Here is a 26,745-nt window from a genome sequence, read left to right as displayed (position 1 = left end):
AATGGACATTTAGGTTGCTTCCATGGCTTGACTATTGTAATAGTACTGCTATGAACATTGGGGTGTGTGTATTGAATTAGAGTTTTCTTCAGATACATGTCCAGGAGTGGGATTGTAGAACTGTGGTGCTGAGAAGACTCTTGGGAGTTCCTTGGACTGCAAGGAGATCAAACCACCCAAACCTAAAGGAAATCTACCATGAATATTCATTGGAAGGACTAACGCTGAAGCTGAAGCTCCAATACTTTTTCTTGGCCACCTGATGTGAAGAGCTGACCCATTGGAAAAGACCCTGATGCTGGGGAAGATTTAAGGCAGGAGGAGAAGGGGATGACAGAGGATGAGATGGTTAGATAACATTACTGACTCAATGGACATGAATTTGAGCAAACTATGGGAGATAGTAAAGGACAGGGAAGCCTGTCATGCTGCAGTCCATGGGGTCACAGGGAGTCAGACACGACTTAGCTGAACAACTGAACACTAACAACAAAGGAGAAGAGGGAGGGCTTCCATGGTGGTGCTAGTGGTAAAGAATCTGCCTGCTATTGCAGGAGATATAAGAGGCATGGTTCCATCCCTGGGTTGGGAAGGTCCCCTGGAGGAGGGCATGGCAACCCACTCAGGTATTCTTGCCTGGAGAATCCCATGGACAGAGGAGCCTGGTGGGCTACAGTCCATGGGGTCACATAGAGTCGGACACAACTGAAGCAACTTAGCACGCATGCACACAGGGGAAGAGGGAACACAAAGCAAATTAACAAAAGCCTGACTTGTCCATTTCTCAGGGCAGCCGCATTCCTATCTGTAAATGTGATCATCTGCTCCAGATCGTTCTCTGCCCCCTGTTGAGTGGGGCCTGCTGAAAGCCCAGTCACTTAGGCAGGACCTGGAGCAGATCATGCAGCCAAGGGAAATGAAGGTCAAGCTATTTTCAAAGGTCTCATCAACCCATACAAATGAGAGAGCCTGGGGCCAGAAGAGTGTTCAAGAAGGAAGAAATGCAGAAAACCAGTTACATCAACATAACCTGGGTAGAGGCCAAGAAGAATTCCAGAATCAGAGATCCATGCAGGCACTTAGGTGACATTTTGCTGCCATGGGAGGAGCTTGTACAACTGGAAGGGACCGTTTAAATGGATAGAAATGAAGCAGGCAGTGCCACCTAAGTCTCTCCAAGTGAAGAGTGGACCCTCTGCTGAGAGTGAACTCTACTGAGTCCACTTCCACTGAACAAATAAAATGCATTGGTCATTGGCAACATCCTTTATTTGCAATTAAGGTGCTGAAATCCACAGAAGCTTTCCTATATTTTATATCCTGCTTCTTTCCAAGGGATTTAAGGTATAATTTTTTTCCTCTTAATGATTCGTGCTCTACTCTCACTAAATATCAGTCTAACAAACCATTTCTTCCCAGATCTGACAGAATGTAAGCTCAGACCAGCCTAGGAAGAATTAAATATCACAGATATTGAATTAATGAGCCTGAATTAGTGAGGTGTTTCCTGTACCACGGAGATGAGGCATTTCAATACTGGGTCCCCTTTCAGATCCAACTCTACACTGTGTCATAGTTGGGAAGAATATGGGGGCCCAGTGGAGGCCTGAAACTAATTTTAAGGCTGAATAACTTAATGTTTTTTACTCCTAAATGAATCCCAGATTCTGAATGCTATAAATTTTCCATTTCTTCGGCTGGCAATGGCAAACATCAACCATGACCTTTCAGGGCTTTGACTACTGTCTTCCTTTGGTTTCAATTTAAGAGGCACTCTGGCAGGATCACAGCAGCCCTTACCTGAAAAGCAGATGAGTCCAGGAAAATATCAGTGGCAGCCTGGAGCCAGCTGGGCAAGGATCAGCCTTTGTAAATTTGAAGTGGGCAGCCAACTTCATGGTCAACATTTAAGAGGCATCCCAAAGCCTACCTGCTCCAGCACATCACCATAGTGGCTTGCTATAGCCCCCCCAAATGCCCATTATTGGGGCCGCCCCTTTAAACACTATCTTGGGACTTTCCCTTTAGGAGTTACAATATTAAGGTTAGCAGTTCAGCTGGTCTAGCAAATCCCAAAACAATACAAGCCAGGAGCAACAAGATAGGGGCTTCCCAGGTGGCTCGGTGGTAAAGAATCTGCCTGCCAAGGCAGGAGACACAGGTTCAGTCCTTGGGCCAGGAAGGTCCCCTAGAGAAGGAAATTACAACCCACTCCAGTATTTTTGCCTGGGGAACCTCACGGACAGAGGAGCGTAACAGGCTACAGTCCATGGGGTCACAAAACAGTCATGACTTAGCAACTAAACAAACAGCAAAGAAGATAGAACTTTTTTTCCCACATGTAACCTTCTGGGGATAAGCCATCCAGAGTCAATACAGAGGCTTCAGTATGGTGGCTCCATGCTGTCAGGGGTCCAGGTTCCTTCTGTCTGTGTCTCCACTAACCCAAGTGTAGTGGCTTTCATCTGCATAATCCAAGAAAGGAACAGGGAAGGGTATGTCCCTTCCTTTTAAGGCACTACCTAGAATTCGTACACACCACTTCCGCTCACAGCCAACTGGTCAAAGTTTAGGTCATGTGGCCACACCTCAACAGAAAGGAAGACACACCCATCTGAAAATTCCTGCACCACACTAGGTCAGCTTTCAGCATCACTTACTCCACCAATTGAACCAATTTATGCAAGCAAGGCTGGGAAGTGTTGTCATTACTATGTGGTCCTGTGCCCAGTGGAACTCCATGGTTCTACCCCTGAAGGAAGAAAGTGAAAATGGATCTGGGAGACAGTTAGCCATTGCTTTTTACAGTACATGTTTGCAGACATGAAAAGAAAGTGCCTATTAAGGAATAAACCTTCATAGTGGTCCCAGCCCATGGATCATATTAGAGATTGTCACATAGAAAGCAACAGAGGACTGAAAGGGTAAGCAAGTTTTGATTAGAAGAAAGTGGGGATATATGGAGCCCTTCTCTAGGAAGGGCAGCTGGAGGGCACTGAAATTCTGAGGAAGTTAAAAATAGAGATGTGGAGAGGTCGAAGGGAATGGTGGGAACGGGAACATATCAGGACCCAAAGCCAATCCCCAAATATATAATATCACCGGTGGCCAGCTCTTTAAGTAGACATGCTTCTTGATTCCTTCTGCTCTAGATTCATTCCAATCTAAAAAGCACATGTTGCTCAAAAGAAAGAGTTTAACATTCAGCAGAGCTGGAGTTATATCTCTGCTCCATCATTTACTTGCAGAAAGACCCTGGACAAATTACTTAGCCTTTCTGAGCCCATTTCTACATTTTGGAATCACAGTATTAATATTAACTAGTAGTACTTACTATTAGGGCTTCCCTGTTGGCTCAGATGGTAAAGAATCTACCTACAATGCAGGAGACCTGCATTCCGTCCTGGGTCGGGAAGATCCCCTGGAGAGGGAAATGGCAACCTTCTCTAGTATTTTTGCCTGGAGAATTCCATGGACAAAGGAACTTGGTGGGCTACAGTCCATGAGGTCTCAAAGAGTCAGATACAACTGAGTGACTAACACACATACACTCAGTACTATTAAGAGAACAAAATGAGATGATGTACTAGTTACAGCCTGGCTCAGTGAATGGTGGATGCAATTAGTATGAAACCTTTCATCTCATGATAAGCAACTGGTCCCTCAAATATGGAGCTTAGACATTATGACAGGTCACAGGATAGAAAAACAGTACATGTGTGAGATGCTGTGAATCTAAAGGACACATACCCATTTAGGGTGCCAGCCACTCATTGGCAAGAGTATAGTAGTCACAAAAGCAAAATGTTCTTTAAATTTTAATTAATATCCTCTCCACTTGGGAAAAGTACTTTGATATCTACAGGCATTGGAAAAGAACTCGCCCTAAAGATGGAATTCCTCACATTGTGCAAAAGAAGAAAACAGACCTTCATCCAGGATCTTGTATGTGTGGAGCAGGATGGGACTGGAGCTATGCACCAGATGAATAAGTAATTTCGTAATTTGACATTTCACATCCAAGCTAAATAATGCTTTTGGCAAGGCAATCTCAGTTTATCTTCTGGCCCCTATTTTTTAAGGCAAATATCTCAACATAAATAAAATAATAAATAGACTATATTAATGATAGTTCTAAGTAGTCCGATTCATTTAACTGGGATTATGGACAAGGACAGGAAAAATATCCTCAAGATTGTTAACTGGAAGAGACAGAAAGGGAGAGAAGGAAGTCTCTGAATAAAATTAGTTCATCTTGGGTCAGACTTTCACTCACTCAGCATGACCATGCCACAGTGTTTTCTTAAATTTTAGAAAAGTGCATGAAAGCAACATTATTACTGAGACCCATCCAAAATGTCAATTAAAACCAGGCTTTTTGGAAAAATAATTGCTGCACTGCTTAGCAGGACCCAACATTGAACTTGATACCACCAATGAAGAGAAAATGGTCAATACCAAGGGCTGGTTTTTAGAAAAGCAAAGCTTAGAAACAATATTTAGGGCATGCTTAGAAACAATATTTAGGGCATGCTACCTCAGGTCTGACCGCTCAGCACCATTCATTTCCTCTTGAATCAGCAAATGTTTTCAATTAATTCCACTTCTAAGTGCGTGACCCTTGGAATCTCTGCATACATCTTTGTCTTGCTACCCTGAATGCTCTGAATTTTTAGAGTCCCTTTGGCCACTGATCACGTTTCCTGGATCTCCTTTCTCTGGTCCTATTCCTTCTTTTGTTGTTGTTTTTAAGATGTGTCCAAACTAGACAGGTGCAGACATAATACGTCAAGGTTTTATATAATGATGAGACATAAATAGGGGATTTAAGCATCAAATGGGAAACTCATTTGTAAAGCAGTTCCTTATGTCACTGTGTGTGTTTTTGTCTTTGTTGACCGCAATGGCATATTGATCTTCCTCAGAAGCCATAAAAGTGAGTCCTTCTCTACATGGACTCACTAATACATTCATTTGCATGACAAGTAATTCATTGCAACTTTAGGCATAGTTTAGACATGGGCACTTAGCAGACTTTCATGTAACCTTAGGACAGAACTTATTCATCCACATTTGAGTGGCAGGATTACTTTATCTTACTGTATTTCCTCTCTGTCAGGGTACTTATAAAAATATGGTTAAAGACTTTCAGTGCTGGAATGGCAATTGGAGCATAGTTACTTCACTTGACTGCAGAAGCAGGGAAGACCTTTCAACTTTGAGCTACCCACTGGCAGCATAGAAGTAAGTGATGGGATATCTCGGGCCCAGCTCACATAAGTAAGCTCACACAAGTGTATAAACAAGGAAAAGCCTTTCAATATTGCAACATCTTGCCTATTTCTTTCCCAGTTCAACTTTTCTCATCACCATAACAGCCTACATTTGAGTTGGACACGACTGAAGCGACTTAGCAGCAGCAGCAGCAGGGTAATATCAAGAGAACAAAAAGGGAAAATTGTGATGGTTTCCTTTGGGGTTATATCTTTCTCTCATTCAGCAAGCTTATCTGTCTCCTGAGGTCCCATGGATTCTAGCCATCTGAAGTCCTAGCCAATCAGTCAATAAGTAGAGCAAAGATCATGGTCCTTACCAACACCTTTGAAGGATACCAAGTTGAATCCACAAAAAAAGAGAAACCCACAATTCCTTTACTCAACTCCACAAAAAGGAATGATCCTACTAGATGAGTTACCACTTATTTCAGTACCATTCTGTGACAAGTCACTCTAAAATATAATGGCTACAAAGGCTTCCCCCATGGCTCAGCGGTAAAGAATCTGCCTGCTATGCAGGAGATGTGGGTTTGATCCCTGGGTTGGGAAGATCCCCTGGAGGAGGACATGGCAAACCACTCCAGTATTCTTGCCTGGAGTATCCATGGACAGAGGATGGGCTATAATCTATGGGGTCACAAAGAGTCAGACATGACTAAAGTGACTTAGTGTGCATGCTTGCATGATGGCATATTTCACAGAACTAAAACAAATAGTTCTAAAACTTGTATGGCATCACAAAAGATCCCAAATAGTCAAAATAACCTTGAAAAAGAAAAACAAAGCTGAAGGTATCACACTGTCTGAGTTTAAAGAAGACATACAGGAAAGTTAATTCCTACAGCTCCAAATGGGAGAAAATAATTGTAAATGAAACAACTGATAAGGGATTACTCTCCAAAATATACAAGCAGCACATGCAGCTCAATATCAGAAAAACAAACAACCCAATCAAAAAATGGGCAGAATACCTAAACAGACATTTCTCCAAAGAAGACATACAGATGGCCAATAAACAAAGGGAAAAAAAAAATGCTCAACATCGCTCATTACTAGAGAAATGCAAATCAAAACTACAATGAGGTATCACCTCACACCAGTCTGAATGGCCATAATCAAAAAAATCTACAAACAATAAATGCTGGAGAGGATGTGGAGAAAAGGGAACTTTGCACAGTTGGTGGGAATGTAAATTGATACAGCCACTATGGAGAGCAGTATGGAGATTTATTTAAAAACTAGGGATAAAAATACCATATGACCCAGCAATCCCACTACTGGGCATGTACCCTGAGAAAACCATAATTCAAAAAGACACATGTACCCCCAGTGTTTATTGCAGCACTATTTACAATAGCTAGGACATGGAAGCAATCTAGGTGCCCATCAACAGATGACTGGATAAAGAAGTTGTGGCACATATATACAACAGTCATACAAAGGAGCAGATTTGAGTCCCTTCTAGTGAGGTGGATGAACAGAGTGAAGTAAGTCAGAAAGAGAAAAATAAATATCATGTAATTGGCGCTGATGGTAAAGAACCCTCCAGCCAATGCAGGATGCATAAGAGACATGGGTTTGATCCCTGAGTCAGGAAGATCCCCTGGAGGAGGGCATGGCAACCCATTCCAGTATTCTTTTTTTTTTTTTTTTTTAATTGAAGGATAATTGCTTTATAGAATTTTATTGTTTTCTGTCAAACCTCAACAAATCCCTCTCTCCCATCTCCCTCCCCATCTTGCCTGGAGAATTCCATGGACAGAGGAGCCTGGTAGGCTACAGTCCATAGGATCACATCGGTCGGACGTGAGTCAGACATGACGGGAGCGACTTAGCACACATGGAATCTAGCAAAATGGTACTGATGAACCTATTTGCAGCGGAAGAATAGAGACACAGACATAGAGAACAGACTTGTGGACACTGCAGGGGAAGGAGAGGGTGGGACGCATTCAGAGAGTAGCATTGACCAGAATCGAATTTACATATGTAAAATAGATAGCTAGTGGGAAGCCACTGTGTAACACAGGGAGCTCAACCCAATGCTCTGTGAAAGCATAGAGGGCTGGGATGAAGTAGGGGGTGGAAGGGAGTTTCAAGAGGGAGGGGACATTTGTATACTTTTGGCTGTTACATTGTTGTATGGCAGAAACCAACACAACATTGTAAAGCAATTATCCTCCAATTAAAAAAAAGTTTTTTTAAGTACCAAAAATAAAAAAAAAGACACACGTATGGCCAACAGGCATCCACTAGTTATCGGGGACATGCAAATCAAAACCACAATGAGATCCTGCCTCACCCCTGTTAGAATGGTTATTATGAAAAAGACAAGGAATAAAAATGTTGGAGAGGATGTGGAGAAAAGGGAACCCTGCGCACTGCTGGTAGGAATGTAAATTGGTGCAGCCACTATGGAAAACAGTATTAAGATTTTTTAAAAAATGAAGAATAGTGTGTGTGTGTGTGTGTGTGTGTGCTAAGTCACTTCAGTTGCGTCTGACCCTGTGTGACTCCGTGGAGTGTACCCTGCCAGGCTCCTCTGTCCATGGGATTCCCCAGGCCAGAATACAGGAGTGAGTTGCCATGCCCTCTTCCAGGGGATCTTCCCAACCCAGGAATCAAACCCACATCTCTATGTCTCCGGCATTGGCAGGTGTGTTCTTTACCACTAGTGCCACTTGGGAAGCCCAGAATTACCATATGACCCAGCTATTCCACTTCTGAACACTAACTTGGAAAGACATAGACTCTTGTGTGTTCACTGAAGCATTTTTTCCAATAGCCAAGATATGGAAAAAGCCTAAGTGTCTGTCAGTGGATGGATGGATAAAGAAGATGTGGTGTGTATGTATGTATATGTGCATATGTGTATACATGTGTATGTATGTATACATATACACACATATGTGTATATATATATATATATATATATATATACTACTACTAACTAAGTCGCTTCAGTCATGTCCGACTCTGTGCGACCCCATAGACAGAAGCCCACCAGGCTCCCCCATCTCTGGGATTCTCCAGGCAAGAACACTGGAGTGGGTTGCCATTTCTTTCTCCAGTGCATGAAAATGAAAAAGTGAAGTCGCTCAGTCATGTCCGACTCTTAGCGACCCCATGGACTGCAGCCCACCAGGCTCCTCTGTCCATGGGATTTTCCAGATACACACACATATAAATGGGCTTCCCAGGTGCACTCAGATGGTAAAGAATCTGCCTGCAGTGCAGGAGACCAGAGTTCAATCCCTGGGTTGGGAAGTTCCCCTGGAGAAGGGAATGGCAACCCACTCCAGTATTCCTGCCTGGAGAATTCCATGGACAGAGGAGCCTGGCATGCTACAGTCCATGGGGTCGCAAAGAGTAGGACACAACTGAAAGGCTAACACTTTCATTTTTACTTTTCATACACATAAACACAATGGAGTACTACTCAGCCATAAAAAAGAATGAAATCCTGTTATTTGCAACAATATGGATGGACTTTGAGGATATTATGCTTAGCTAATAAGTCAAAGACAGCCACCATAGTCCATCACTCATATGTGCAATCTAAAAAACAACCAACAACAACAAAAATACTTATAGATACAGAGGACGGATTAGCTGTTATCAAAGGGGAAAGAGGTGGGGGTGGACAAAATGGGTGAGGGGTCAACTGTATAGTGAGGGATGGTAACTAGACCTGCGGTGGTGATTGCTCTGTAGTGTACACGATGTGGTTTAAAACAATAACTTGCTATTTCTCTCACAGTTCTGTGGGCTGACCTGACTCACCTGGGGTCTGGTCTCTCATGAGGTTGCCGTCAGATGGTGGCTAGGGCTAGAGTCATCAGGATCGACTGGGCTAGATGTCCAGGAAGGCTTCTTCTCTCACCTGGCTGTGCCCAGTGCTCCCCACATGGCCTTTCACTGCAGTAGTCTGGACCTCTTACACCGAGTCTCAGGGCACCAAAAACAGGAAGCAGAAACTTCCAGGCCACTTGATATCAGTCTCAAAGCTAGTACATCATCTCCATTATGTTTCATTATTCAAAACTATCACAGGACTTCCCTGGCGATACAGTGGATAGGAACCTGCCTGCCAGTGCAGGGGACACAGGTATGATCCCTGGTCCGGGAAGATTCCACATGCCGCATGGAGCAACTAAGCCCATGCAGCACAAATACTGAGCCCGTGCTCTGCAACTACTGAAGCCCTTGCACCTAGAGCCCGTGCTTTGCAACAGAGAACCTGCTGCACTGAGAGGACCATACACGGCAGCGAAGAGTAGCCTCCACTCACTGCAGCTAGAGAAAGCCCGGGAGCAGCGACAAAAACCCAGCGCAACCAAAAACAAATAAATAAATAACTCTAAATAAATAAACTATCACAAACCAGATTCAAGAGTGTGGAAAAATGGACTCTTCCTCACCAGGGGCAGAAGCCTGTACCCAGAGGGAGGAAGGAGTTGATGGTAGCCATTCCTGCAGACAAGCTACCCAAACAGGAAGAGAGAATTCTTTGGAACAGAACTCTCTGCCTAGACTGCTCTGAGAGAGGCCCCTCCCCTGCTGCTCTTGGGTGGCCCAATGACTAACGCAGCAAAGCAAAATTTGGGCAAATACAATTGTTTAAAATTGAAGCATAGAGGAATTAATAAACACATACCACTCTTAGACTTCAACAGATCAAGCTGATGAAAAAATAAATAAACAACAGATAGATTATTATAATCTAATAAAAATAGATTTTTGGGTATTTCTTTAACAGTGTACCCATCAACTAGAAAATTCACAGTATTTTTTAAATTTGTGAAAAATTACTATAACTTAGGCAACAAAGAAAACTGGGAAGAGGAGAAAAAATATAATTTTACAAGCTACGTTTTTCCCACCACATCACCACCAAAAATACAAATAAACAAACCACTCCTGGAAGTTAGGAATAAGAATTTAACTATTTTTTAAAGCCCTTAGAAGTTTTAAAACACTCTCATAAATTACTGTTGAGTCTAAGGAGAAATGAAAATGACAATTACTGGGATTCTAGAAAATAAAGACAATTAGAACACCACAATTAAAACCTATGGGAACTGGAAAAAATCATAGCCTTAATTTTTTTCATTATTAGAAAAAATGAAAACAATGAGCTAAGCATTGAGTTAAAAATTAGAAAAGAATATGAAACAAATCTACAAAAAACAGTAACAAGAAGTCTGTGAGTCTAAGAACAAATTAATGAAAACCAAACAAAATGAGTAGAACTGAGAAATAAATCTTAAAAAGTTTTCTTTGCAAATACCAATATCATTGACAAATCTTTGAAATTCAGAAAAGTCAGGATATGTAAATATGTATAATATGGATAATGAGAAAAAGGGTATTATCACAAAGAAAGATTTGCTTAATTGTAAGAATTTCCTATGTACAAAGCATAGATCTATGCAAGGGATTAAAAAATCTTGATAAAATGAATGATGTTCTAAGAAAGGATAAGTTATAGAAATAGACTCAAGAAATATGCAAGAAAATATGCAAGAAAAACTATAAGGCCTGAATAGGTCAATATCTGTGGCAAAAACTTTTAAAACCATCAATAAGCTGCACTTAAAAAAAATAACATGTCCAGAAAGATTTTGAGAGCATTTTCTCATTCTTTAGTGACCTAATAATTCTTAGGCTATTTCACAAATATAGAATATACAAAAAAGATGAAAATCTTCCCAATTCCTTTAGTGAAAATTACTACCTTGATGATAAAAAGAACAAAAGTGGCCAATCTCACATATGAAAATTGGTACAAAAATCCCAAATCAAAAATTAACAATTTTCAGAAGTTTATTTTAGAAATATGAGGATAGTTAGAAATTAAACAGACTCATAATACCCAGTAAAGAATTTAATAATTGCATTTGGTACTTCATGTGACAGATTATGCAACCGTTGAAAATGGCAGGGGAGAAATGATGATAGCATTTTATTTAAAAAACTTTGACAGATGATGATACAATTTTTTGTAAACATGTGCCCACTCTGTGTGTGTGTATGCGTGTGTGTGATCTGAAAGAATGAGCACAACTCTGAGGGTGAGCATTAAAATTCTTCCCTCCTTTTCTCCCTCCTTCCTTTGTGCATTTCCAAACTTTCCACAAATAAATTGTAGAACTTAGTAATCAGAAAAAAAGGGGGGAATTTTGCTCTTAAATGTCTTATCTCAGTCGTCGTTCTTAACAAACCCTGTGTTTACACGTGTCCCACTAAAAATGTGCCATTTTTATATATTTCTACCCTTTCACTTTTCTAGTTTGTTCTCGTTACCAAATATTTCCTTCGTACTTTCATCTTACCCTCAGTTTTGGCATCCAAAGAAGTTATTATGGAGAGCAGGCCAGTATGTGTGTCAGCAAAATGCATCAAATAACTAAAGGAATTGACCTTGGATCCTTTTCCACGAACAGCACATAAAAGGCAGGCTATTATATGAGATTTATAGACAGGGTAAGGGTGCAGTGGAGGAAAGGGAGCAGAGAAGAATTCTGGCATCACCACTCACAGCACACCCTTCTCTTCGCCCTCGGCTCTGACTTTGGGGAAGAGGAAGGAGGCAAGACAGGTGTCTCTGTAACTTATAAATGAAAAGCTAAAGTGTGGTATCTTCATTTCCAGTGATGGACCAAAGCTGAAGTGTAGGGTTCAAAAAAAGAAAAGCACATGAAATTGGCAGAAAGAAATACCAAGGGATCAGGACCAATTCGCGCTGAGGAGCTTGGATATTTTCCCGTAGAAGGTGGAGAGACTGAAGAATTTAAGCAGGAAGACAACATTGACTGTGTGTTTATGTAATATGTATATGATTATATATATGTTTATATTTACATATAGAAATATATGAATGTTTATATATACAGGCATGTGCTGTGCTTAGTCACTCAGTTGTGTCCGACCCTTTGAAACCCCATGGACTGTAGCCCGACAGGCTTCTCTGTCCATGGGGATTCTCCAGGCAAGAATACTGAAGTGGGTTGCCATGCCCTCCTCCAGGGGATCTTCCCAATCCACGAATTGAACCCAGGTCTCCCACATGCAGGCAGATTCTTTACCATCTGAACCACCAGGGAAGCCCATATACAGGCATACATACACCTTATTGTATGCATGCTCAGTCGCTCAGTTGTATCCAATTCTTTGTGATCCCATGGACTGTAGCCTGCCAGGCTCCTCTGTCCATGGGGTCTTCCAGGCAAGAATACTGGAGTGGGTTGCCATTTTCTCCTCCAAGGAATCTTCCCAACCCAGGGATTGAACCTGTATCTCCTGCATTGCAGGCGAATTCTTTATTGCTGAGCCACTAGGGAAACCCACATCTTCTATATAGTTCTATTTATCCCTGTTTGTGCATATATGTGTATATCTATGTGCATTTGTTGTTCAGTCACTAAGTCATATCTGACTCTTTGTGACCTGGTGAACTGCAGCCCACCCGGCATCCCTGTCCTTCACCATACCCAGAGCTTGCTCAAGCTCATTCCGTTGAGTCAGTGATGCCATCCAACCATCTCATCCTCTGTTGCCCTCTTCTCCTCCTGCCTGCTACATATAAATTTTACATGGAAACCAAAATGTCACTGGAAAAGAGAAAGGCAGAAAGCAGGAAGACAGGTTCACTGAGTGGCTCAATGGAGGAAAGAATGGATGGAGAGATCTTAGAGAGAATCAGGGACTTCTTTAGTGGTCCAGTGGTTAAGAATCTGCCTTGCAACACAGGGGATGCGGGTTCAATCTCTAGTTGAGAAACTAAGATCCCATGTGCCACGGGGCTACTGAGCCCACGTGCCTCAACTAGAGAATCCACACATCACAACAAAAGATCCTGCATGCTGTAACGAAGATCCCGTGTACTGCAGCTAAGACCTGATGCAGCCAAGCATAAAATAAATAAAGTATTCATCATTTGTAAGAGAATCAGAACTCTGCTTCTCCCTGAATGTGGCAGTAGATGGCCATCCCCCAGTTTCCACTTATATTTCCTAACTGAGATCAACCCTAACTGAATGACTACCTGCAAATTTAGTCATAATTCCAAACTTCCAGAAGAGAGAATCTGATCCATCTACCTCAAATTAGGTGTCCACTCCCCTGACCAGTCAACTATGACCAAGGACAGTCCCACGAACACAAATATTGTGTTCTGTGTGTGCTTAATCACTCAGTCATGTGCAACTGTAGATGGACTGTAGCCCGCCAGGCTCCTCTGCCCATGGGGATTCTCCAGACAAGAATACTGGAGTCCCTTGCCATGCCCTCCTCCAGGGGATATTCCCAACCCAGGGATCAAAGTGAGGTCTCCCACACTGCAGGCGGATTCTTTACCGTCTAAGCCACCAGGGAAGCCCATGGGTGCTGAGATCCATTTATTTGTGGGATTGTTTGATTGCTGTCTACCTCCACTTCTGGACTATATTCTTCTTGAGGGCCAGGACTGTGTTTGGTTGCTCAGCACTGTCTGCAGCACCTTATAAGGTGTCCAGGACATGGTTTGCACTCAAAAACCATTTGTGGGAAAGAAATGCACAAATGACTAATGAAGAGATTCAGGCAGAAGAATAGGCCTGATGCAGTCTTCAAATCCCATCCTCCATCTGTTCATTGGTCATGTGCCTCATTTATCACCAGAGCATCTACTTCAGCAGAATTACATCAGTTGCTTCAACACGCCAGTGAGCTTTTTGTGGTCTAGCCTGAGAACCAACCCCCATTTACTAGAATGATGTAAGTTAGGAACTATGCTCCTAATTCTAAACAACTGACATAAAACAAACTTTGGAAACCTGATCCACTTGTAACTTGAGAAATACCTCCAAGCAGGACAATCAATGGAGGAACTAGACCAGAGAGTAAAGGTATTCGTCAGACGAAACTTGGCAGACATGTTCTCCATTTTCCGTCTGATTATTTTCATATTCTTCCTGTGAAATCCGATTTCCTTAAGTGACCTCTGTTCGTAGGAAACTATTTGGTTTAATCAGTGGAAGCCATGGCATATTTTTAACCATCTCTGAAGGCCAGCTCCCTCTCCATTGAGGGTGCCTGATACCCAAACAGATGTTTTACAGCACTCAGCACACATGAGCTCACCACTGGCAAGTCTTCTGCACACAATCAGACCTCAGCTCTTCTCACACATCTCCCGCAAACCCAAATTCAGAACCCGCAGGCAAGCTTGAATCCTTTACCATGGTAACAAAAAAGAGCAGAGCATAAAGAATCCAATTCTGAATTTTCAGTCTATTAATGTTCTATAAATCTGATGACCAAATGGAAAATATGCAATACAAAGAGTTAGCCAAACTAAATAGTCTATAAAAAGATGTGCAAACTGGATGCCCCCAAAGACTTCAGATTAAAGTATCCAACTTAAAGTGTTCCAAGGCAGTTTGAATTTTGATAGAATTTTAAAACATTCGAGCTGAAGGGTCTTTGGACATCATCTAGCAAGCACAACAGTTTTGTTTCAGAGATGATGAGGCTGAGACCCAAGAGAGAAAGGGACTCAGGGTTTCATATGCTAGAGGCAGAACTGGGGGTAGAGCTCTGCCTCCCAGGCCAGACCCGCAGGGCAGACAGACCACAGTCCCACACCCCCAGCTTCCTGCCTATTCTTCCTGGACCATCTGTCTGCAGTTCAAAGCTGGGAAGAAGCCAGAACCTGGTGAATAAGATCTTTCATCCTGCCTATCCCACGATCATTTCAGAGTGTGTCCTCTCCAATTTAGATAGAAAGTTTTATTGAAGACCAACTTCCCTTGATAAATCAATAAAAAGTAGCCTAAAAAGATATGTTTAAACATTTCAAGTGTGGAAAAAGATATGTTTCAACATTTCAAGTGTGGAAATCAAAGGGAATACATAGAATTCGTACCACTCCTACGGTCAAAGGAAAGCATCACAGGATACCTGAGGAGATGTAAACACAGAGCTGTGAGACCATGGAGTTTTGGTCCTCTGAGAAACTAAACTTGCAGGGGAAATCTGAGCTTCCTAAGAAGGCTTGCTCCACCTCAGAGAGACTTGGAGATGTGAGCAGTATTCGCTGAGTGCCAGCCTAAACTTGACCCTCATGCTGCTATGAAGACCTCAAAAGGAGAAGAAGCAGATAGAGCCTCAAAAATATTCACCCACACATTGGGGAACACAGTTTATATTGAGAAGAAAACCAAGTGGCAGAGTACAGACTTCATTAAATAAATATTTGTGGAGAGCTTAGGATGTGCTCAGCTAAACATCCTGCAATAGAAGAGCAAGAATTTAATTGAAAGGTGTAAGTAAGGACCAGATCACAAAAGGCTACGTATGCTATTGGAAGGAGGTGGTTGGAATTTACTTTAAAGTTGACTCAGTTCAGTTCAGTCACTCAGTCGTGTCCAATCTTTGCGACCCCATGGACTACAGCGCGCCAGGCCTCCCTGTCCATCACCACCTCCCGGAGTTTACTCAAACTCATGTCCATCTAGTTGGTGATGCCATCCAACCATCTCATCCTCTTTCCTCCCCTTCTTCTCCCACCTTCAATCCAGCATCAAGGTCTTTTCAAATGAGTCAGTTCTTCACATCAGGTGGCCAAAGTATTGGAGTTTCAGCTTCAGCATCAGTGGGAGCCATTGAATGATGGTGACCTGGGGAGTGAATTGACCAGACTTAGGTTCTGGAAAGATCTCTTGACAGCTGATGGACTGTGGCCAAGTACTACATTATATGATACTATCTACAAGTGCTTCAACAGCTTTATTAGCACTTTTAGTCTATATTCAGGATAATACAGTAAAGGGGGTGTGAATGAGAGCCTAGGGCAAGCAGAGCTAGATTTTAATCCCATTCCCACAATTTACCAGCTGTATGGTCTTGGGCACGTTATTTAAATAGTTCTACCTCCTCAGTCGACTTCCTTTCTATACACTGATGATAATACTTAGCTAATGGGGTTTGATAATAAATAAAGTGGATAATGTGCCTGGACGTTTCTAAGAATCCTCCCAACACCATTCAGATCAGATCAGATGAGTTGCCCAGTCGTGTCTGACTTTTTGCAACCCCATGAATCGCAGCACACCAGGCCTCCTTGTTCCTCACCAACTCCCAGAGTTCACTCAGACTTACATCCACTGAGTCAGTGATGCCATCCAGCCATCTCATCCTCTGTCGTCCCCTTCTCCTCCTTCCCCCAATCCCTCCCAGTATCTGAGTCTTTTCCAATGAGTCAACTCTTCACATGAGGTGGCCAAAGTACTGGAGTTTCAGCTTTAGCATCATTCCTTCCAAAGAAATCCCAGGGCTGATCTCCTTCAGAATGGACTGGTTGGATCTCCTTGCAGTCCAAGGGACTCTCAAGTGTCTTCTCCAACACCACAGTTCAAAAGCATCAATTCTTCAGCACTCAGCCTTCTTCACAGTCCAACTCTCACATCCATACATGACCACAGGAAAAACCATAGCCTTGACTAGACTAACCTTTGTTGGCAAAGTAATGTCTCTGCTTTTGAATATGCTATCTAGGTTAGTCATAACTTTTCTTCCAAGGAGTAAGCATCTTTTAATTTCATGGCTGCAGTCACCATCTGTAGTGATTTTGGAGCCCAGAAAAATAAAGTCTAACACTGTTTCCCCATCTATTTCCCATGCAACCAAATCAAAGTGGAATTTTTCAGTTTGGAGGGAACGCCACCTAGCATCCTGCTCTGCCTCCACTTAGCAGGAAATACTGTTGCATTTTCTTCTTAAAATTTAATCAGGACATTTTATTGCTAACATGTAAAAATAACTGGCATTTTTACTTTGTAAAAGAGCAATGAGGTAAACTGAGGTCAAAACCAAATATTGGCTCTGAATCAAACCACCCAAAAGCAATAGTGCAAAGAATTAACCTGGTTACAGAGACCCATGGAGGAACTAAGTGCTTCTACCGTCCTAGCAACCTTTTAACCAAACACTGGTGCAGATTCGCTGGCATATGTGACACTGAAAGCATCTGGCCTTTCTATTACCCTCTCACAAGCAAAAACTGATGTCGTGTAAACTGATCTTTAGGCCAATTATATGGTCTAAGTGTTACAGTGTTTGTGTTGGCTCCTCTGGCTCCAGGTTTTAAGAATTTAATTTGTAGCCACACCCCTCCCTGAAGTCCTAACTGCGTCTTACTGTAACTGACTCCGGGGATCTATTTATGCGGTGTCTGCATCTTCTTTGGGGGACGATAAGTACGTGTGACAGCACTGCCAGTCAACTGTGTCCTGTAAGAATAAGTCATAGGAGGCGCAGCGACGGGAGGACAGAGGAGGGTGGGGAAGTGAGTGGGCTCTGGGAGCTGCTCTGGTCACATGTCCATTGCTACATTTTTTGTCACCCCTGTGTATCAGTTTTATTCTAGAAGCCAGGTGAGGAATGTAGAGGTTCTACCCCACAGTCCTCCTAGAAGGCACTAAACTAGGAGTCAGAAAACCTGCTACTACCTCCAACTGGCCTTTCTACCCTAGACAAGGTCATTATCATGTCTGAGCACAACAGACATTACTGTCTGTGTCCCCACATAGACTCAACTTCACTTATCAAACAAGTGCCAAGCACATCACCAGTGCTGATTAAGTTAATCCTCCTCTTGACAGTGAGTGGCAGGTGGTGTATTATTTTACAGTGGGGTGTCACCCAGGAGGGGCATGACAGAGGCTGTGAGCTTGCCCCCTCCCCTCTGGCTCCGAGCTGTTGCACTCCGCTCCAGCGTGCTAGGCCTGTGCCTGTGCTCTGCAGCAGTTGACCCCAGGGCACTCCTGGGGTGTTACTGACTATAGGAAGGAGCGCTCTCTGCCTCTCCCCCACCCCACCCCACCCCTGTCCCTCAGCTGCTATGGCCATAGGCTGTGATGGTGGCTGGGGAGGGGCTGACCAAGGAAGATCTCTCTTCTCCCCACTCTCATCACCACCCCCCTCAACCCCTACCTACTTTTACTCCATCTTTAGCTGACAGATGTGAGAGAATTTTGCTCAGTGGATCCTTTCAAATCCTTTGAAGACATTGAGGAATCCAAATCTGGGTTATGAATGAAAATATTGATAGAGAAGCCTGGGAGCTCCTAATTTTGTCTCTGGTAAAAGTACTAGCTACAATTGCATGAAATAATTAAACGGATCTCTGGGTTCATTCACCTCATCTCTTGCCCACCCTGACCATCAACTGATCCTTGGAGGGAGGGAGAGAATAGTGGGACAGCCAACCCTAAAGGAGATCTGAAGGTACGTGGGGACTCGACCACAGGCATCAGCATCTCCTTCCCCAGGAAGGGAACTTTCCTTCAGCTTTAAAGCAAATGGGTTTCTCTAGTCTCCTGGTCTGGTCGGGCACATCTGGGAACATAGGACAGAACATGTAGTACAGTAAATCCCAACGCTGACTTACCCATTAAAGGAACTTATCACAGACGGTCATAAAATTAGGACTTTCACATCTTGAAAGAAAGCGCTCTATCCAGGATCATAAATAAACTATAACTGAGGCTTAGGTTTATAAAGCTGTAAAAGAGGGCTGCTTGAGCAAATAGGAATTCATAGTACTGGGTCACAAAATTAACTCAAGAAAGTCCGACCATGATCTTGGAGTTGCCAGCAATGCAATGGTAGCTGATTTCTGCAGTTAGTGGACCCCAATCAGAACCTAATGAGGTCAGGCCCTGGTTTAATTTCATAAAATGCAAGCTCATAGGAATTGGGGTGCTGGCACCTAAATATGGCCTTATAATTCCTAAACCAGCAGTGGAGCAGCAGATGACAAAACAAGGCCAGTGCCTTCCAGAAGTTTCTCATCTAGTCAGGAAGCCAAGGCATTTACAAATAAAGCAATTATAGGATGCAGGCTTTGGAGTATGTGTAGATGGTAACTAGAGAATTCAGGGAGGAAAGCAAGGAATGAGTAGAAGCCGGACTTTTCAGGGAAAGATACGTGGGAGACAAAGAACCTGACTCCTGACTGAAAGACACAGGGAGGGGCGCATGTGTGCGGAAAGCTGTGCTCTGGCCCCGCCCCCATCAGCTCCCACAAACCTGCATTGTGCCCCTGCCATGACTCGCCCCCACCCGAGTCTCAGATCACACATTTGTATTTCCCTCTTGTCCTTTGGGTAATTGGTCCTTAAGGTCAACAGTCACACCCTCTTCATTCCCTACTCCCCCAGGCTCTTCCTCGAAAGGCCTGGAAAAGGAAACCCTGGCCTGTCAGGACACATCACATCCAGGCTGGACAGCACAGGATGGTGTCCATCCTAAAGAAGGAAGCCAGGAAAAATCCACACTTCCTCCTCAGAGGAAGCCCCAGAGTAATCCCCGTCATCCCTGTCATGGGTTATAATCAGGTTAAAATGAGCAGGACGAGGAGAAAAGGACAGCCTCAGAGCGGGTACCCCACCTCAGCCTCCTGGGGAAGGGTTCTGTCAGCATCCAGGACACACAGTGGGGAGAGAAGATGCCCCCATGGGCGTGGGGAGTTTGGGAAAAGGCCAGGGCCCACGGGGGTGGCCAGCACGCCGCCTGGACAGGAGGGGGAGGGTCGAATGGGAAAGGTGATGAGGGGGGAGCGATGGTCCACATACCAGAAGGAGAACTTCATGAGGGGGAGAGGCCCTGTGCTCCCATCCCTTGCAGAGCCCAGTGTTGAGTGGAAGGCTCCCAAGCACCGATTAAGAATAGAACTGAAATCCATTGTTTTTAGGTGAAATGCCCTGTAGATATCAATTAGGTCTAACTGGTCCTTTGGATAAGGAAGTTGTGGTACATATACACAATGAAATATTACTCAGCTATAAAAAGGAACACATTTGAGTCAGGTCTAATGAGGTGGATGAAAATGGAGCCTATTATACGAGTGAAGTGAGTCAGAAAGGGAAATACAAATATTGTATAAACGCATTTATATGGAATTTAAAAAGACGGGACCACGACAATCCTATATGGAAGACAGTAAGAGAGACACAGATGTAAAGAGCAGACTTTAGGATTCTGTGTGAGAAGGAGAGGGTGGGATGATACGAGAGAATAGCATTGAAACATGCATAATTACCATATGTTAAACAGATGAGCAGTGCAAGTTCGATGCATGAAGCAGGGCACCGAAAGTCAGTGCTCTGGAACAACCCAGAGGGATGGGGTGGGGAGGGAGGTGGGAAGGGGTTCAGGATGGGGGGACACATGTGTACATATGGCTGATTCATGTTGATATATGGTGAAAATCATCACAATATTGTAATTATCCTCCAATTAAAAAAAAATTTTTTTTAAAGGAATAGAGCTAGTGGGTGTGTGCTTCCACAGAGCAGAGAGGAAGTGCCCCAGGGGGGAGAGGGCTACTCTGAGGAGGCAGTTGGAAGTGTTCCAGGTGTCTACTCCATGTTATCCAGCTGGGTCCCTGGGAAGGGTGGAGAAAAGACAGAATTCAAGATGCCTGTGTTGCAATAAGAGGTCCCCAGGTTGTATTTCTTAAGAATCTAAGGGCACCCACGCAGGTGCCACAGCACCCTGGAAGAAGGCTTCCCCAGCCAAAGCAAAAGCAGGATAAACTGTCTATGTCATTGCGCTAGGGAGGCAGGGGCCTGGAGCAGGCGGCGGCATGTCCTGGGAACAACAAACCCACCTCTTCCTAGTTGTGGTTTAACCTTTCAGAGCCTCAGTTCCCTCATCTGTGCAACAGAACAATTGATAGTAATACCTGCCTGGCAAGGCTGTTGAGGAGATTAAATTCAATGACTTCTGTTCTTGCCCTGACCCTGTGCATCCAGTCCCCTTCTCTTCCGCACCCTTGATAGAATCTGGGGCAAAAATGAAGTTGAACAAATAATTTTGCAACATAGTGTTGGCCTCAACAATTTAGGGTCTGTGTCCTTTACCAACTCGAAGAAGTTATGGAATGAGAACTCTGCCCCTTTCCCTTGGCAACTTAGTTCTCTTAAAAGCCCCCAATATGATAGCTTATGGTGAACAATGTCAGATTCATGATCTCCAAAGAAGATTTAGCTTCAGGACCAGGGACCAGGCTGGAATATTCAGAGCTTTTTTGTGGCAGAAGTTTTATTACAGTGACAAAGAACAGAGAAAGCTTCTGACATAGACATCAGAAGAGGGACAGAGAGTGCCCCACTGGCTAGTCTTATCAAGGCCTTAAATACTTTACCAGACCCACTCCCATAACATACATCTTAAGATAACAAGATTAATCAGAAGGTTCTTGTTAAAAAGGAGAAACGTCTTTCAGCAAGATACATTGTTGTTATATAATCCTTCAGTTCAGTCAGTTCAGTCGCTCAGTCGCGGTCCAACTCTTTGCGACCCCATGAATTGCAGCACGCCAGGCCTGCCTGTCCATCACCAACTCCCAGAGTTCACTCAAACTCATGTCCATCGAGTCGGTGATGCCATCCAGCCATCTCATCCTCTGTCGTCCCCTTCTCCTCCTTAGTACAAGGCTTAAGGAAAAACATACCCTTGAGCAAGATGAGTTTTGTGTAACTGTTAGCTCTTGGCTTAAAGAAAATAACATCTTATGTGACTAAGACAAAGCAGTGTAGAAAAAAAAGTTTTCCTTTTCACCTCCTTGAGAGCCCCGGACCCCTTTCTCCTCCTTGAGGGCCCTGGACTCTTTATCAATGTACCTAAGAATTAACTCTGTCTATAGTAAGCCCAGAAGAAGGAAATGGGGAGCTTATTTGTTATCAGGTTCTATTTCAGTGCTCTGCTGAGAGCACTGACATAAACTCTCACAGAAAGCATCTGCTTTCTGCAGGTTTCTTTCTGCCCGCTCCCTGCACTTCCCACCCGCCCTATTGTAAAACCCCAGCAAGCATCAGCTCATGTTTCTTTTTCTCTGATTCTCTTTCAGGGACGCTGTATCAACTTCACCAGAGTCAAGAACAATCCGCCTGCCAAGTACCCCCTCAACAACGCCTACCACACCACCTCGCCGCCTCCTGCCCCCATCTACACCCCACCACCTCCTGCTCCCCATTGCCCTCCCCCACCTCCCAGTGCCCCCACCCCTCCAATTCCATCCCCACCTTCCATTCTCCCCCCTCCTCCGCAGGCTCCCCCTCCCAACAGGGCGCCACCCCCCTCCCGACCTCCTCCTAGACCTTCTGTCTAGAACCCACAGTTCATGCTCTGGGTTCTCTCAGAAACTTTGGGGAGGAGGCTCCTCTGTGGTGTTAGAACAAGTCTTTTCAGTTAGAGGGGGCTTCCACTTTGGAAAAGAGTGGTGATAACGCCCACTGACATTCACACACTATAAAAATTTGTTTGTAACACCAGTACACCAACAATTGTGATCAGCGGAAAGAAATTGAAATTTTGAATTGCCTGAAAACCAGTGATGAGGCAACTACAGTCACAATCATAGCCACCAGCCAGCCATCATCTCTAGAAGGTTCCAGAGACAGTGAAACTGCTGAGATGCTCTAAGTGGGATTGGGTCTCCTGGAGACCAATATGAAAATCATTTCTCTGAGGGTGAAATGCAGCGTCAGATAAGAAGTCATATTGCTGGGTTGCTAAGTGCTGCCTTCCCTCTTCCACACCACCTCCATCTCTTGACCCTAGACCTACGAACCAAGGAATCCTCTCCATGCCAGCCAAGAAGGTCAAAACCCTTCACCTACAACTTTGGGGAAAGATTAGGGTCCCCATTGTGACAAGAAACTCAACATCAGATAGGTATCCAAAAGCATGTTCTGGGACTTGCAGAGGAATAAAACCTTCCAGATTCTCCCAGTTTCCAAGTGAGGAAGAGGGTGGTTGTTCACAGATGGAAAAGGTATGTTGCCATGTTGCTGTGTAAGTGAAATCAGGTGTGTGCATCGACAGGCGAGTACTGGTGGGAGCATCGGACAGTTTCTAAAGCTCACAGGCCATCAGCAGCTAGAGGTGGCTGGCTTTGGCCCAACATGGCCCCTAAATCAACAGACAATAGCACTGTCGAAGAGCAACTTATTCATGATTTATGTTAAAAGAAAAATCAAGATTTGGCTTCAATGTAGATCACTTGAGATATGAAGAAGTGACTGATACTATTTTCCAGAGACAAATATGAGTTGACCTTCCCAAAATGGCATCACTAGCACCTACCACACAATTTCACTAATTTTGTTTTTCTTTCTTCATTAAGTTGTGCACCAGAGACTTCTAGGTAGAGCTGAGAGACAATAGTCCCAACATACTAAGGAATATATCCCCCCAAAAAAGCTGGTGCAAATATATTTCTCCTTGGCTTTTCAGCACACTGACAAATACTATCAGCTGCCTGAAATTCCCACCATGCCTGGGAACCACTCCACTCCTCCAAGTCTTTCTAAATCTGTTGTCACCAGGAAGCTACATAATCACTTTCTAAACATTAGACTTCATCACCCAAAGATGAAAACAGAAGCCATTGTTCAGGGCCTGCTGCACCAGCCTGTTCAAAATTACGCCCCTCCCCCCACCCCGCCCTCCAACTTTCCACAGGTCTTAAAAGTCGTAAAACTCTTAAATCTTTTCGAGAATAAAGCAGAATATAAAGTAAATGCAAATTTGGTGCTTTGGGCTGTGGTCTCCAAAGATCTTGCAAGAACCCCCCAAGCCAGTCTCATTCTTTCACGTTACTTAGAACAGAGACATAGGACGCAGCATGCACTGCATACACACCAACGCTTGTAGCCAGGGCAGACATTGCTAATCAATCACAGCACATCTTCCAATGAGCCCAGGATTCCCTCACAACCTTCAAACCATAAGTCTGAAGAGCCACCACTCATCAGTTCAAATTGAGAGAGAAATGATCCTTAATTGCCATCTCAACTTTAGAAAGCAAAAGCAAACAAGGATTGTGTGGGGGGATGGGGGAACCTTTGGACATAAAAGGTACAGTCAGGGGAAACTAGATCTAGGCAGAGTGCCTTAGTGGGGGGCTACAGGCACTAAACGCATTGCCAACACCAAACTGACACTTCCCCAGGCATACCTTGGGCCTCCCTTCTTCCAGCCTGCCACTTCCAGAGATGCCCACAGCTTCCTCATAGAGCTAAAATCAGAGATGTTTTCCAGGGCTCCCTCCCTCACCCCCCACCCCATCCTGGCCCAAATTATCTATTTTGAAAACATTGGGCTTCTTCTTTAGTACAGTCTTCCATGAAGCAGGTGTCAGACTGTCGCAGCGACCCGCAGTGCCATTGCTGGACTCCAGAGACCCATCCCACAGGCCAAAGGGTTTCCCAGGCTCACGGCCTAGAGGCGTTGAGCCCCTGGCCACTGTTTTGACTGCTGGCGGTACAAAACAGTCCACCCCACACCACTGCCGCCGGGCTCACTGCGGCCATCAAAAAGTTCAAGCCAAAATGTTAACATTGTGCATCAAGACGGCAGGCATAAGGTGAGAATGCAACATTTACAATCTCAACCATTCATCAATCAGAAGCCCCTGTGCAGTTTCCAAGATGTTGTTTTGATAAACTCTTTGATGAAATGGGGAACTGCAAATACATGATGGCTTTGAAGAGGATTAGCAGGGTTTGTCCTTAAAACGGATTCTTCATGTAAACCCTAGTCCTTTAGAATGACAGTGGAGAAGGAGAAACTTCTATACTGTATGAATAAGGTAATATTTGAATAGTAGGCTATTACAGGCAGGAAAATTCTTTAACTGGTTTATAAGTCTGTCCGTACTTGGGTCATTCCTTGTAAAAGGTCGCAGACATATGATTGTGATCAGGAAACTGCACAAAATTATTTTTTTCAACCCTCATATTATTGTCCTCCCAAAGTTTTTTTTTTAATAAAAACCAACTTTTTGTTGTATATATTCATATTCCATGTGTTAGATGGAAGCATTTCCTATCCAGTGTGAATAAAAGGAACAGTTGTAGTAAATTATTATAAGGCCAATGAAATTTCATGGCAGGTTATTCTACCAAGCTGTGCTTGTTGGTTTTTCCCATGACTGTATTGCTTTTATAAATGTACAAATAGTTACTGAAATGACGAGACCCTTATTTGCACAGCATTAAGAAGAACCTTGAGTGGTTACCTCTGTTAACGACCAATTCACAAACAGTGTCTGGCCTGTAGCTTGGCACATACTCCAGTGAGACACAAGGTCTCTTTTACCAGAGTCAAGAACAGAGCTGGTGGACATATTAATTAATAGTCTTGGATATCTGGCTGTGGGTAACTTTACTGTAAATATATCTAGAATGGGCAGAGACTATGTGGAAGTCTCATACACACTAAAGTTCAAACACCAGGTCAGAAGAGGGAAATTCATCCAAGAACTAGAAAAAAAAAAAAAACATGAAATATTGCACCACAGTTTTCAGCCCAGCACCAACTCAAAAAGAAATTAATGCTGTGTAAAAGTGGGTTGAATTAGTTTGCAAACTATAATAAAGATATATGCAGTAAAAAGCCTGTTAATGCACATCAGATGGGAATGGGATGTTCTAGTCGTGTTTTCTAGTTATCTGAACTCTACTATATTATTGTACTTGGATAACCAATTTAAAAGAATTAGAATATGATGTTTTAAATACACTTAACATTAAACTCTTCTTCTAATTCTTTCTTCTATCTGTGATAATTCAGAAGACATTATGGATCTTCAGTGCCTCTGAGTCATTGTTATAAAGATCAGTTATTGCTGTACCTGCTATAGAAGACTGGGCTAAATGTGTACAATGACAAACCTTGGAAGTTGCTTTTTTTAAAAAAAAATAATAAATTCCGAAAATCAACTCTTTTACTGGTTGTCTCTTTGCTATGAAAATGAAGTACAGATTGCTCAAGTGCTTAACATTGTGATCATAAAAATGGCTATCATTCTGCAGATTATATTTCCCAAATTATTTTGTGCCTTCTACTATCTTGATTACTCTTTCTTCTTTAGCTGTCCAACATTCAACTTATATTTTTTGTAGGTAAAACAGTGTTTCTTACTAGTTCCTGAATCTGTTTCTTTGTAAGTCCTCATTAAGCCTTAGTTCATCTTAATTAGAATAAAACCATCTGAAAACAAAATCATTCCACAATTTCTTCCCAAGGCTTCATTAGTATTCAACTTTAATAGCATTTTGGGCACATGGACTTTTTCAAATTACATTCATCATTAAATCATTTTGAGATAATTGACTAGCAATTTGGAAGGAAAAAGAAGTTGGAGCCCTACCTCACTCCTTATACCAAAATAAATTCCAGCTGTATTTAAGTGTAACAGATGAAACCAGGAAAGTACCAAAAGTAGGAAAAATGTTTACTGTACGGAATGAAGAATTTTTAAATCTCATATATTGCTTGCATTGCCAACCAACTTTCTTATATAATCATTTCAATGATTGAGTCCTGAATGCTGAGTCATGCTCCAATGTATTATGTTGAATAAACAAAGAAACTAACAGGAATAAGATTATTGATCAAGTGCTAACTGCAAAGT

At 43.1% G+C, this 26,745-nt stretch overlaps 1 protein-coding gene across 1 annotated transcript in view; it reads left to right on the top strand.

Annotated features, from left to right (window-relative positions):
* Nucleotides 1-26,050, top strand: part of ANTXR1 (ANTXR cell adhesion molecule 1) — a 258,267-nt gene extending 232,217 nt beyond the window's left edge. The window contains exon 18 of the mRNA XM_005893586.3: nt 22,174-26,050. Coding sequence (XP_005893648.3) covers nt 22,174-22,434 — 261 coding nt within the window. The 3' untranslated portion in view covers nt 22,435-26,050. The remainder of the gene's footprint in view (nt 1-22,173) is intronic.
* Nucleotides 26,051-26,745: the final 695 nt, after the last annotated feature.

Source organism: Bos mutus, chromosome 11, assembly GCF_027580195.1.
Source record: "Bos mutus isolate GX-2022 chromosome 11, NWIPB_WYAK_1.1, whole genome shotgun sequence".
Classification (NCBI taxonomy): Eukaryota; Metazoa; Chordata; class Mammalia; order Artiodactyla; family Bovidae; genus Bos; species Bos mutus.
The sequence above is the reverse complement of the archived record's forward strand: the minus strand, read 5'-3'. Positions and strand labels throughout refer to the sequence as shown.